Here is a 12,195-nt window from a genome sequence, read left to right as displayed (position 1 = left end):
TCTCTGATAGCACATTTAGTTATAAGAATATATAAATCCGCTCTTGGTTTGCTTGTTAACCATAGTACATTTGCATCTTTTAACTTTTCACATAAGAGTAAAATCAAATAGTATTTGTCTTTCTCCCTTGGCTTATTTCAGATATTTAATGTACAACCAGAGATAAATGGATAAAAGCTGTGGTATATACTCACAATAAAATATTATGCATTTCTTTAAAAACTTTTTAATCCTATGGTTCACTAAAATGTCTACAGAGCTGGTGGTTATCATGTTTAGTAAAATATTCAAAGGGAAAATATCAAGTACCTAAGGATCTCACTCATATGTGGAATATGGACAAAACAAGGGAATGGAAATAGAACCATAGCTATGCTAAAATTTTATTTGTTTGTGGGGAGCCCACATCTGGTAATGCTCAGGGGTAACTCTTGGCTCTGCACTAAGTAATTACTCCTGGAGGTGCTCTGGACCACATGGGATGCTGAAGATCAAACCCAGGTGGGCTGCATGCAAGGCAAGTATCCTACCCACTGCACTATCTCTCCAGCCCCAAATTGTATCTGGTATTAGCTGATATTAAAAATGATCTATGTTGCCTTATATCTGCCAAACTTAATCATATAATAATTGGCTTCTCCTGCAATACATTTTTCCAGAACTGTACTTTCCTGGTATCAGGCTGATCATTGCAATAATCAGTCTTGAAGTTCAAACTCATTCACATAAAGTACCTTAGAAGAGGGTGGGACCAATATAAGGCTGCAGCTAATTAGCTAATTCTCTCTTCCTTGAGTTGGGAATCTCCCTAAGCTAATAAACCCAGTTAAGAACCATTTTACCTGGGTGTGGATGCACCCAATATTACAGCCCTGATGAGAAGGCATTCTATTCAGAAGCTGTCACATATGAGAAAGAGTCCAGGCATGGAAAAATGTATTGTCTGTGGATTATGCATTCACATTCTCCTGTTAATGTATTTTAAAAAAACAGAATTTCAGATCCATGTTTGCATGTGCTTCTCTGTGTTCCCACAATATTAAGTGCTAAGAAGAGAAAATACTTTGCAGTCATTTTCCTTTCCAGATCTACCCAGACCCCTTCATTGTTGGTGTCCAGTAATACACAGTTTCTATGCTCACCAGGTCCCTAGATTTCACCAGTTTACAGGCATTTTTATGCAGCAACCAATTCCAGGAATGTCTAACCATTTTCCTGGAGACTTATATGCATCAATATCCTGTTTTCTCTATATGTTTTATCATTATTTTTTTCACATTTAGAAATTCCTCTAAACAACTTTTTATCTTGAGGATTGTATACATGCATATATTTGCATATGGGTACACAAGGACATGAGGGATAACTAATTACTGTATTACTGTATTAGTGTCATCCCATTGTTCTTCGATTTGCTCGAGCGGGCACCAGTAACGTCTCCACTCGTCCCAGTCCTGAGATTTTAGTAGCCTCTCCTTACTCGTCTTTCCCAATGCTGCCATATTGGAGGCTCTTTCAGGGTCAAGGGAATGAAGCCGGATATTGTTACTGTTTTTGGTATAACGAATATGCCACAAGGAGATTGCCAGGCTCTGCAAATAACAGAAGCAAAATTGGATAACTAAAAGGAAAACAAATAGTCCTCAAACCATGAGACTTACATCTAAGAAAAAAATACTAAGGTTAGAACACAAGACTTTTGGGAGCAGGAGCCATCTACCTTCAGGCATGAAATTAAAGGTATTTAATGTATTTAATTTTTGATGGGCTAGAGTGATAGCATAGCAGGTAGGGCCTTGCATGCAGCTGACCAGCAGACACAGGTTCGATTCCTCCGCCCCTCTTGGAGAGCCCAGCAAGCTACAGAGAGTATCTCACCTGCACGGCAGATCCTGGCAAGCTATCCGTGACATATTCGATATGCTAAACACAGTAACACGTCTAACAACGAACCAAATCAATGAACAATGGGAGAATGGTGCTATGGTGCGACGGTGCTACTTATTGGTGAATTATGAACACCTAGCAATGACAACAGAAGCCAGATTGATATAACTAGGATGATGAGATGAGCAGCATCAATTATCGATTTCTAGGAGGGTGCAAAACTCAGCAACAGTGCTTGAGTCTTGGTCAAATATAAATCCACGGCATATCTGACAGAAAAGACGCACACATCTGTGAGGACCAAAGAAGCACGTTTATTGAGCAGAAATCACAAGGCAGAAGAACAGGATACGGAGGTCAGAAGTTGATACTTAGGGCTTCTTCTTTCTAGGAACATCTTGGAGGAACTCCAGCTCCATCACAAGCCAACAGGACATTCAATACGACAACCAGCTTCCTGTAGATCCCCAGAACTGTCTCTTCAATGGGAGAAGATGGAAGACTTGGACTCAGCAATGCGTGGGAAGGACCATTTTAGAAGAAAGGTGCACGCTGGTAATGTTCTAACAGCAAGAGTAGCATCTTCGGTAGCAGGAAGAGCCATATCCGGAGCCATAGCCACAGCCATAGCCAGAGCCGTAGCCGCAGCCATATCTGGATCCATAGCCAGAGCCGTAGCCACAGCCATAGCTGGATCCATAGCCACAGCCATAGCCGGAGCCATAGCCACAGCCATATCTGGAACCATAGCCACAGCCATAGCCAGAGCCATAGCCACAGCCATAGCCAGAGCCGTAGCCACAGCCATATCTGGAGCCATAGCCACAGCCATAGCCAGAACCGTAGCCACAGCCATATCTGGAGCCAAAACCACTGCCGTAGCCAGAGCCATAGCCACAGCAGCTACCACACGTGGAGGTTTTGCAGCACATAGTGTCTTGAGAGGGGGGTTCGGTACTAGTTCAGAGGAGAAGCAAGTAGAACTTTCTGAAGTCTGAATGTCCTCTCCTGCCCTGAGCCCTTTTATACTCTACCAGAAAAGGGTGGAGCACACGACACAGAGTCTGTGACCTCATTAGCCAGCAATTTTCATTTTTAAAAAGCTTATCATACTAAGAACAACAAATTTGTCCAGCAGTGTGCCCAGGATTTGGCCCTAGATAGTCAAGGGAATTCAAACAAAACAGATGGAACGCACACCTTGAGTGAGTATGTCTCGTGACGTGTAATGAAAGAAATGATACAAATGAAAATGAATCCACACAGATAAATGCAAAAGGGAATTAGATTAATGGGAAAACAAATATAGATGGAAATATTTGGTAATTTAGAAAAGGTATTTTGCCATTATAACATTTGGCTGCTGATAAAAATATAGCAGTTAAAAAAAAAAGAAATAGAAGGTACTGATAAAAATATATCAGTTACAAAGAAAAAATAGGAAGGGTTATGGAATGTATATATGGTGGATGAAAATTAATTAAGTTTAGGATATGTTCCAGTTGAAAGTAAGCAAGGTATAAAGACTTAAATGGGAGGAAATGTATGAATGAGACTAAAATTTGGATCGGCCTTATGAATGGGAGTCTACTACTTTGTAAGGTCTTTACCATTAGTGTCTTTTTCTCACCTGATATTACAGAACTCTAACATTTAGACGCTTTAGCAGAAAAGATATTTTCAGACTTAGTTTCAATCAGCAGCTATAAATGTATCATTCTCTCAGTTCCATGACAAGGGTTACTGCACAAAATGTGGCTGAGATCCCTGAAGCTAGGAGACCACATAAAATGGTTTGCTTGAAAAAAGATGTTTCTACTACGATAGTTAGCCCTAGATTGAAGTTATCCCCAAAGATTATTCGTCCAGCTGATAAGCTACTGCTTTCAGCATCAGGAAGCTTTTCTTAACACTGACTACTCTGGGTAATCCTGATTTTAGTTTTATAAACAGCTGAAGGTAATTCTAATAATTATATACTTTTGAAAATTGATTATTTCATTATGCTCTTTGTAATTCTGATAGAAGGAAATTTATGAAGCAGGTATAATTTATGCACTCATAAGAGTCTTAAACTTAATATGTCTTTAAAATTAAAAAAAGTGTTTTGATTCATTCCATCATAGAAATTTTGTGGCTTTCACAATTGAGTGAAATAAGAAAGTGTTAATAATGTTAAGCATGACAGAATGAAATCTCACAGAATGTGTGTGTGAATGTGTTTGTGTGTATGTGTATGTGCACACACACATGCTTATCATAAGTTTAGTGAAGCTTAGGGAAAAATAAGAGATTTTTTTCTTTACTTATATAAACCTAACTGGAGCAAAAGGATGCATGGCCACTGATAGGAGTACTTTGTGTGTGTTGTATTAAAATTCTTAAATTTTAAATTTTTTCCATAGGAAATATGAGATACTTTCAAAAAGCTTTTCTCCCCTTTATTAAACACCATGATTTACAAAGTTGTTTATAATACACTGACATTCCAGTAGAAGTACACTAAATTTGATGGGAAAGTAACCACCAACCAAGAAGTTTCTACTCAGCAAGGTCATTATTAAAGATCGAAAGAGGGATAAAACATTATCAGACAAATGGCAGCTGAGCACATTCATAACATCTAAACCAGCTCTGTCATAGATACTCAATGACCAGATACATGAAAGAAAGATCACACAGCATAAGCCATTGAACTCCTCATAGCCAGCACAGTAACCAATTCCTTCATTTTGATCATGTTTTTTAAAGTAATTTGACTGGAATTTCCAATAAATTTCCAATAAAATGTCATTACATGACTGGATATATTAGGAAACAAAATCTAATATTTTGCTAGTTACAGAAGACACAGTTAAACTTCCATATAAGTGTAGACTCACAGTGAAAGGATGAAAAACAATCATACAGACTAATGGAAAATTTTTTAAAAGCAGGGCAGCCATACTAGCATAAGACCAAACAGCACTTAAGCTAATGGAAAAGGTAAGAGAGAAGGGAAAAAATGATATTGGTGCTTCAGTTTGTGTTAATTAAAGCACAGTGCATCAATGATACGCCCCAGGATGAAAAATTTTCTTTCTGGTTGAATTGTCCAATGATGAGTGGAGTATTAAAGTCTCTGACTATTATTGTGCTCCCCTCAAGCTCTGTTTCTCTCCAAGCCCAGTCCCACTAACTATGGCTTATAGTCTCCTTACAATTTTTATTTTATCTTTTCACTTTCACTTCAAAGCTTTCTGTTCTCACCACTCACTGGTATGAATGTTCTCTGAGTCTATGCTATATGCAAATGTGCTCTCCAGGCTAAGGCAAACACTTTCTGTTACCAGAGGACAATTCATAGCTGAGGTTTTGTAAACAATAAAAATAGCAAGTTAGCACAACATCCATGTTATTTTAGTCCTGTAAACCAGGAGTCTAAGTTCAGCCCCACTGGGATCACTGTAAGGGTCTCAAAATATTGTGATTAAAATTTTATAAAATAAATGTGCAAAATCTTTTTAATATGTAACTACTTTCAGTTGCCAGATTTAGTGATCTTCCCTCCAAATTTTCAGGGCACATAGCTATGCTAAAAAGTTATTTTTCTTAGCTGACATTCAAATTGAGTTATCTTGTAATTTATCTGCCAGACCTAAGGATATAATAACTGGCCTCTCCTTCCAGTGTGAAACATGGATTTTTCCAGTTCTGTTTTTTTTTTTTTTTTTTGTTATCAGGCTGGTCACTTCCATAGACAGCCTTGAAATACAAATTTATATAGAAAATACTTTAGAACAGGGTGGAACTAAAATAGATTTTTTTCATTGACTAATTCAACCCTTCTTGAGTTTGTAGTCTCTCTCCTAATAAGCCCAGTTGTGAGCCATCCTGCCTGCATTTGGAAACACCCAGTGATGGAGTGTCTGATGGGACAGAATTCTATTACAAAGGTATCACATAGGAAAAAGCTGGTAGTTGAAAATCTGAGTTTTTCTCAGATCTTTCTCAGCTACATTCTCATTATCCTATTAATGTCTTTAGGAAAACAGAACACAGTAAAAGGCAGCTTTGCTGATTTTGCAATATGAGAGTTTCAGATCCGTATCTGCATAGGGCACTCTAAGTTCTGCACAATTCTAAGTGCTGAAGAAAATGAAATATGTGGCAATCACTACCATTTCCAGGTTTCTTCAACTTCTTTTCACTGCTGATGTACAATATCATGTAGCTTATAAGTTCCTTAATTCCTGGGGTTCAAACGTTCCCTTCTATCTTTTTTTTTTGCTTTTTTGGGTCACACCCAGTGATGTTCAGGGGTTGCTCCTGATTCTAAACTCAGGAACTACTGCTGGTGGTGCTCAGGGGACCATAGGGGTGCTGGGAATTGAACCCACGTCGGCCGCATGCAAGGCAAATGCCCTACCTGCGGTGCTATTGCTCCAGGCCCCCCCCCATCTATCTTTTATGCCAGCACTGAATTCCAAGAAAATCTAACGTTTTTCTTGTACATTTATATGCGCCAATATTCATTATTCTCTATAGTCTTTATCAATCCATTTTTTATCATCAGTAGTTTCTCTAAACAATATTTTTCTTGAGGTTTGCATGTATGCATCTAAGTGTGATGGGTTAATGAGAACATGAGTGATGACTATAGGGAAAAAAATAGACCTCAAGTCATGAGACTTAAATGTCTTAGAGAAAAAACGGAACTTTCAATAAGATTAAAATCCAAGACTTAGGAACAGGAAGTCCATCTTTCCTCAGGCACGAAGTTCAAGGCATTTAACTTTGGATAAATCACGAATACTGAGCAATGACAGCAGAAGCCAGATTGATGTCACTAGGATGATGAGATGAGCAGTATCAATCATCAATTTTTAGGAGGGTGCAAAAATCAAAAACAATGCTTGAGGTTTTTTTTTTTGTTTTTTTTTTTTTTAGTGAACCACCATGAGGTACAGTTACATACTTACAAACTTTTATGCTTGCATTTCAGTCATGCAGTGGTCGAGTACCCATCCCATGGCCAGTGCCCATTTTCCACCACCAATGATCCCCTCCCACCACCCTTACTCATCTGCCCCTCCCACCCTGCCTCTGTGCCAGGGCATTCCCTTTTGTTCTCTCTTTGCTTTTGGGTGTTGTAGTTTGCATTAGAGACATTGAGTGGCCATTGTGTTTGATCTATATTCCACATTTGAACAGTACTTGAGTTGTAGACAAATATAAGTCCACGGCATATCCAACAGAAAAGACGCACACATCAGTGAGGACCAAAGAAGCACGTTTATTGGGCAGAAATCACAAGGCAGAAGAACAGGATACAGGGGCCAGAAGTTGATACTTGGCTAATACTTGGACGGGGTCAAACTTAGGGCTTCTTCTTTCTAGGAACATCTTGGAGGAACTCCAGCTCCATCACAAGCCAACAGGACATTCAATATGACAACCAGCTTCCTGTAGGTCCCCAGAACTGTCTCTTCAATGGGAGAAGATGGAAGACTTGGACTCAGCAATGCGTGGGAAGGACCATTTTAGAAGAAAGGTGCACGCTGGTAATGTTCTAACAGCAAGAGTAGCATCTTCGGTAGCAGGAAGAGCCATATCCGGAGCCATAGCCACAGCCATAGCCGGAGCCATAGCCACAGCCATAGCCAGAGCCGTAACCGCAGCCATATCTGGATCCATAGCCAGAGCCGTAGCCACAGCCATAGCTGGATCCATAGCCACAGCCATAGCCGGAGCCATAGCCACAGCCATATCTGGAACCATAGCCACAGCCATAGCCAGAGCCATAGCCAGAGCCGTAGCCACAGCCATAGCCAGAACCGTAGCCACAGCCATATCTGGAGCCATAGCCACAGCCATAGCCAGAACCGTAGCCAGACCCATAGCCACAGCCATAGCCAGAACCGTAGCCACAGCCATATCTGGAGCCAAAACCACTGCCGTAGCCAGAGCCATAGCCACAGCAGCTACCACACGTGGAGGTTTTGCAGCACATAGTGTCTTGAGAGGGGGGTTCGGTACTAGTTCAGAGGAGAAGCAAGTAGAATTCTCAGAAGTCTGAATGTCCTCTCCTGCCCTGAGCCCTTTTATACTCTACCAGAAAAGGGTGGAGCACACGACACAGAGTCTGTGGCCTCATTAGTCAGCAATTTTCATTTTTAAAAAGCTTATCATACTAAGAACAACAAATTTGTCCAGCAGTGTGCCCAGGATTTGGCCCTAGATAGTCAAGGGAATTCAAACAAAACAGATGGAACGCACACCTTGAGTGAGTATGTCTCGTGACGTGCAATGAAACCTAATTTAGGATTTTACTCAAGAGGACATAAACTCCTTTGCACTTCCTGCTAGAGATTCATGGATCCTGAGAGTTCCCGCAGTGTCTCATATCTGAGCAGTGACAGGAAAGCACTCGGGTGCAAGGTCAGAGGCAAACGTAGGGACATAGAGAGAGAGAGGCATTCTCAGGTTATTCTTAGAAGAAATAGAGGCTTTCTTTCATGATGTGTTACCTCGCAGATTGAGATCATATTGAAAGACAGTTTTTCCAGTATGTGATGATGCAGATATCATGTTAAAAAACACTATATATTCTGAGCTAAGTGTAACATTATACAGCCTCAATCCTTTATATCTGTTTTTCTCAAGGACATGCGTTTTTTTTTTTAAATTTTTATTAGTGAGACACCATGAGGTATAGTTTTAGACTTACAAATTTTTGTGCTTGGGTTTCAATTATACAATGATCAAATACTCATCCTTCCACCAGTGCTGATTTCCCACCACCACGGATCCCAGTATCCCTCGCATCCCCCATTCCCCCCTATCCCACCCTGCCTCTGTGGCAGGGCATTCCCTTTTGTTCTCTCTCTCATATTGGGAGTTGTGGTTTGCAAAAGAGGCAATGGGTGGCAATCATGTTTGGTCTATAGTCTACTTTCAGCATGCTTCTCCCATCCTGGGAGGATCCTCCCAACACCCTTTATTTGGTGCTCCCTTCTCTATCTGAGCTGCCTTTCCCCCTAGCATGTGTGGCTGGCCTCCAGCCATGGAGTGAAATTCTTGGTACTAATCTTGGCCATTCTTGGGTGTTAGTCTCCTATTTTGTTACTTTATGTTCCCCAGATGAATGTAATCTTTCTATGTCTATCCCTTTCTTTCTGAGTCATTTTGCTTAACATGATACTTTCTATGTAGTACCACTTGTATGTAAATTTCATGACTTCAATGGCTAAAAGGCACATGAGAAAATGCTCCACATCATTAATCATCAGGGAGATGTAGATCAAAACCACAATGAGATATCATTTCACACCACAGAGACTGGCCCACATCTACAAGAACAAAAGCAACCAATGCTGGCGCGAATGTGGCGAGAAAGGGATCCTCCTTCACTGCTGGTGGGAATGCCGGCTGGTTCAGCTCTTTTGGAAAACAGTATGGACGATTCTCAAGAAATTAGAAATTGAGCTCCCATTTGACCCAGCAATACCACTCCTGGGAATATATCCCAGAGAGGCAAAAATGTATAGTTGAAGTGACATCTGCACTTGTTTGTTCATTGCAGCACTCTTTACAATATCCAGAATCTGGAAAAAACCTGAATGCTCCAGAACAGATGACTGGTTAAAGAAACTTTGGTACATTTACACAAAGGACATGCATTTTTTTTTCTTTTTGGGCGATGCTCAGGGGTTACTCCTGGCTCATGCACTCAGGAATTGCTCCTGGCGGTGCTCGGGGGACCATATGGGATGCTGGGAATCCAACCTGTGTCTGCCATGTTGGCAGCGTGCAAGGCAAACACCCTACCCGCTGTGCTATCGCACCAGCCCCAAGGACATGCATTTTTAAAAAAATGTTTTAAAATTAAAGCTACCAGTGATGTATTCGATATGCCAAACACAGTAACAGCAAAGTCTCCAATGGAGACGTTACTGGGCCCGTTCGAGCAAATTGATGAACAAGGGGAGGACAGTGATACAGTGATACAGTTTTAAAATTAAAAAGTTTAGAGTTTTCACTAAACAGGTGAATAAGGGCAGAGATGTGTTTATAATTGTGCATTGAGCTCTGTTGTTGTAGGAGATGACTGATTTGCCAATTCCTGTGATAGAAATACTCTTAAAAATTTGTTTCAAGAATCTATGCAGCATACAAAATTCCTAAGTCAAAATCATCTTTTTTGCTGTAGTAAATTAATTGTCACACTGAGAAACAATATGGATTTCAGTTTGTGAGGTTCTTGACATTCACACATACAGTATATTAGAATTATTGTAGGAAATGCTTAAGAAATTTCAATTTTTCCAGTAACCAACTTTTGTGATATTATAAAAACAAGTTTATTAATTGATTGCATAGTTAAACCTATTATTAGCCCGATATAAGCAGTATTTTATTATTTGATTTAATTATAATTATCTTAATTATTTTTATAAATATACATTATGTTGTTTTCACAAGGATAAAGTTTATGCAACAGATGAACAAAATCACTGTGTATCACCACCATGAATGTGCTCGTAACATTCCATCAGTATTCCATGTCACATGTAATGTGACCTCCAATCCTTTCCCCATTCTTCCTCCCATGTTTGTGGGTGTGTAAGAAATTCAGGCACATAAAATTTTGATTATGTAAGTTAGGAAGTTGCTTCAAAGAGAGGAACACACTGGAGAGTTCTGGAAACTTTAAATAAAGTGGATTACAATACATTGGGCAAAGAACATTTACATATTTTTTGTTTATTGCCTGTGATCCTTGATGACACGAAGATCATCTTGGCTTCCATGATTCTTAGCCATCTATCACTACAGTGATAATTCCACCTGGACTCCATTGAATTCTTATATAAGTAACCTGAAATGCCTCTCTCGCTATGTTTGCCTCTGACCTTGCACCCGAGTGCTTTCCTGTCACTGCTCAGATATGAGACACTGCGGGCACTCTCAGGATCCATGAATCTCTAGCAGGAAGTGCAAAGGAGTTTATGTCCTCTTGAGTAAAATCCTAAATTAGGTTTCATTGCACGTCACGAGACATACTCACTCAAGGTGTGCGTTCCATCTGTTTTGTTTGAATTCCCTTGACTATCTAGGGCCAAATCCTGGGCACACTGCTGGACAAATTTGTTGTTCTTAGTATGATAAGCTTTTTAAAAATGAAAATTGCTGGCTAATTGAGGCCACAGACTCTGTGTCGTGTGCTCCACCCTTTTCTGGTAGAGTATAAAAGGGCTCAGGGCAGGAGAGGACATTCAGACTTCTGAGAATTCTACTTGCTTCTCCTCTGAACTAGTACCGAACCCCCCTCTCAAGACACTATGTGCTGCAAAACCTCCACGTGTGGTAGCTGCTGTGGCTATGGCTCTGGCTACGGCAGTGGTTTTGGCTCCAGATATGGCTGTGGCTACGGTTCTGGCTATGGCTGTGGCTATGGCTCCAGATATGGCTGTGGCTACGGCTCTGGCTATGGCTGTGGCTACGGCTCTGGCTATGGCTCTGGCTATGGCTGTGGCTATGGTTCCAGATATGGCTGTGGCTATGGCTCCGGCTATGGCTGTGGCTATGGATCCAGCTATGGCTGTGGCTACGGCTCTGGCTATGGATCCAGATATGGCTGCGGCTACGGCTCTGGCTATGGCTGTGGCTATGGCTCCGGATATGGCTCTTCCTGCTACCGAAGATGCTACTCTTGCTGTTAGAACATTACCAGCGTGCACCTTTCTTCTAAAATGGTCCTTCCCACGCATTGCTGAGTCCAAGTCTTCCAACTTCTCCCATTGAAGAGACAGTTCTGGAGACCTACAGGAAGCTGGTTGTCATATTGAATGTCCTGTTGGCTTGTGATGGAGCTGGAGTTCCTCCAAGATGTTCCTAGAAAGAAGAAGCCCTAAGTTTGACCCCGTCCAAGTATTAGCCAAGTATCAACTTCTGACCCCTGTATCCTGTTCTTCTGCCTTGTGATTTCTGCCCAATAAACGTGCTTCTTTGGTCCTCACTGATGTGTGCGTCTTTTCTGTCGGATATGCCGTGGACTTATATTTGTCTACAACTCAAGTACTGTTCAAATGTGGAATATAGATCAAATACAATGGCCACTCAATGTCTCTAATGCAAACTACAACACCCAAAAGCAAAGAGAGAACAAAAGGGAATGCCCTGGCACAGAGGCAGGGTGGGAGGGGCAGATGGGTAAGGGTGGTGGGAGGGGATCATTGGTGGTGGAAAATGGGCACTGGCCGTGGGATGGGTACTCGACCACTGCATGACTGAAATGCAAGCATAAAAGTTTGTAAGTATGTAACT

General features: G+C 40.8%; 3 protein-coding genes across 3 annotated transcripts; 1 reads left to right on the top strand and 2 right to left on the bottom strand.

Annotated features, from left to right (window-relative positions):
- Positions 1–2,450: 2,450 nt before the first annotated feature.
- LOC130018469 (keratin-associated protein 6-2-like) lies at positions 2,451–2,819 on the bottom strand. Its single transcript, XM_056109162.1, has one exon. The coding sequence runs from the start codon at positions 2,817–2,819 to the stop codon at positions 2,451–2,453; it is 369 nt and encodes a 122-aa protein (XP_055965137.1).
- Positions 2,820–7,438: 4,619 nt separating this feature from the next.
- On the bottom strand, positions 7,439–7,879 carry LOC130018468 (keratin-associated protein 6-2-like). Its single transcript, XM_056109161.1, has one exon. It carries the CDS (start codon positions 7,877–7,879, stop codon positions 7,439–7,441), a length of 441 nt encoding a protein of 146 aa, XP_055965136.1.
- Positions 7,880–11,210: 3,331 nt separating this feature from the next.
- Positions 11,211–11,591, top strand: LOC130018467 (keratin-associated protein 6-2-like). The gene has a single exon (XM_056109160.1). The coding sequence runs from the start codon at positions 11,211–11,213 to the stop codon at positions 11,589–11,591; it is 381 nt and encodes a 126-aa protein (XP_055965135.1).
- Positions 11,592–12,195: the final 604 nt, after the last annotated feature.

The sequence above is a fragment of the Sorex fumeus genome, unplaced genomic scaffold, assembly GCF_029834395.1.
Source record: "Sorex fumeus unplaced genomic scaffold, SorFum_2.1 ptg000265l, whole genome shotgun sequence".
In the NCBI taxonomy this organism is placed as follows: Eukaryota; Metazoa; Chordata; class Mammalia; order Eulipotyphla; family Soricidae; genus Sorex; species Sorex fumeus.
This window is presented reverse-complemented; position numbering and strand designations above follow the sequence as displayed.

Bases quoted from the DNA above. Each gene is read 5' to 3' on its own strand.
- LOC130018468 (XM_056109161.1), bottom strand. From the start codon at position 7,879: ATGTGCTGCAAAACCTCCACGTGTGGTAGCTGCTGTGGCTATGGCTCT.
- LOC130018469 (XM_056109162.1), bottom strand. From the start codon at position 2,819: ATGTGCTGCAAAACCTCCACGTGTGGTAGCTGCTGTGGCTATGGCTCT.
- LOC130018467 (XM_056109160.1), top strand. From the start codon at position 11,211: ATGTGCTGCAAAACCTCCACGTGTGGTAGCTGCTGTGGCTATGGCTCT.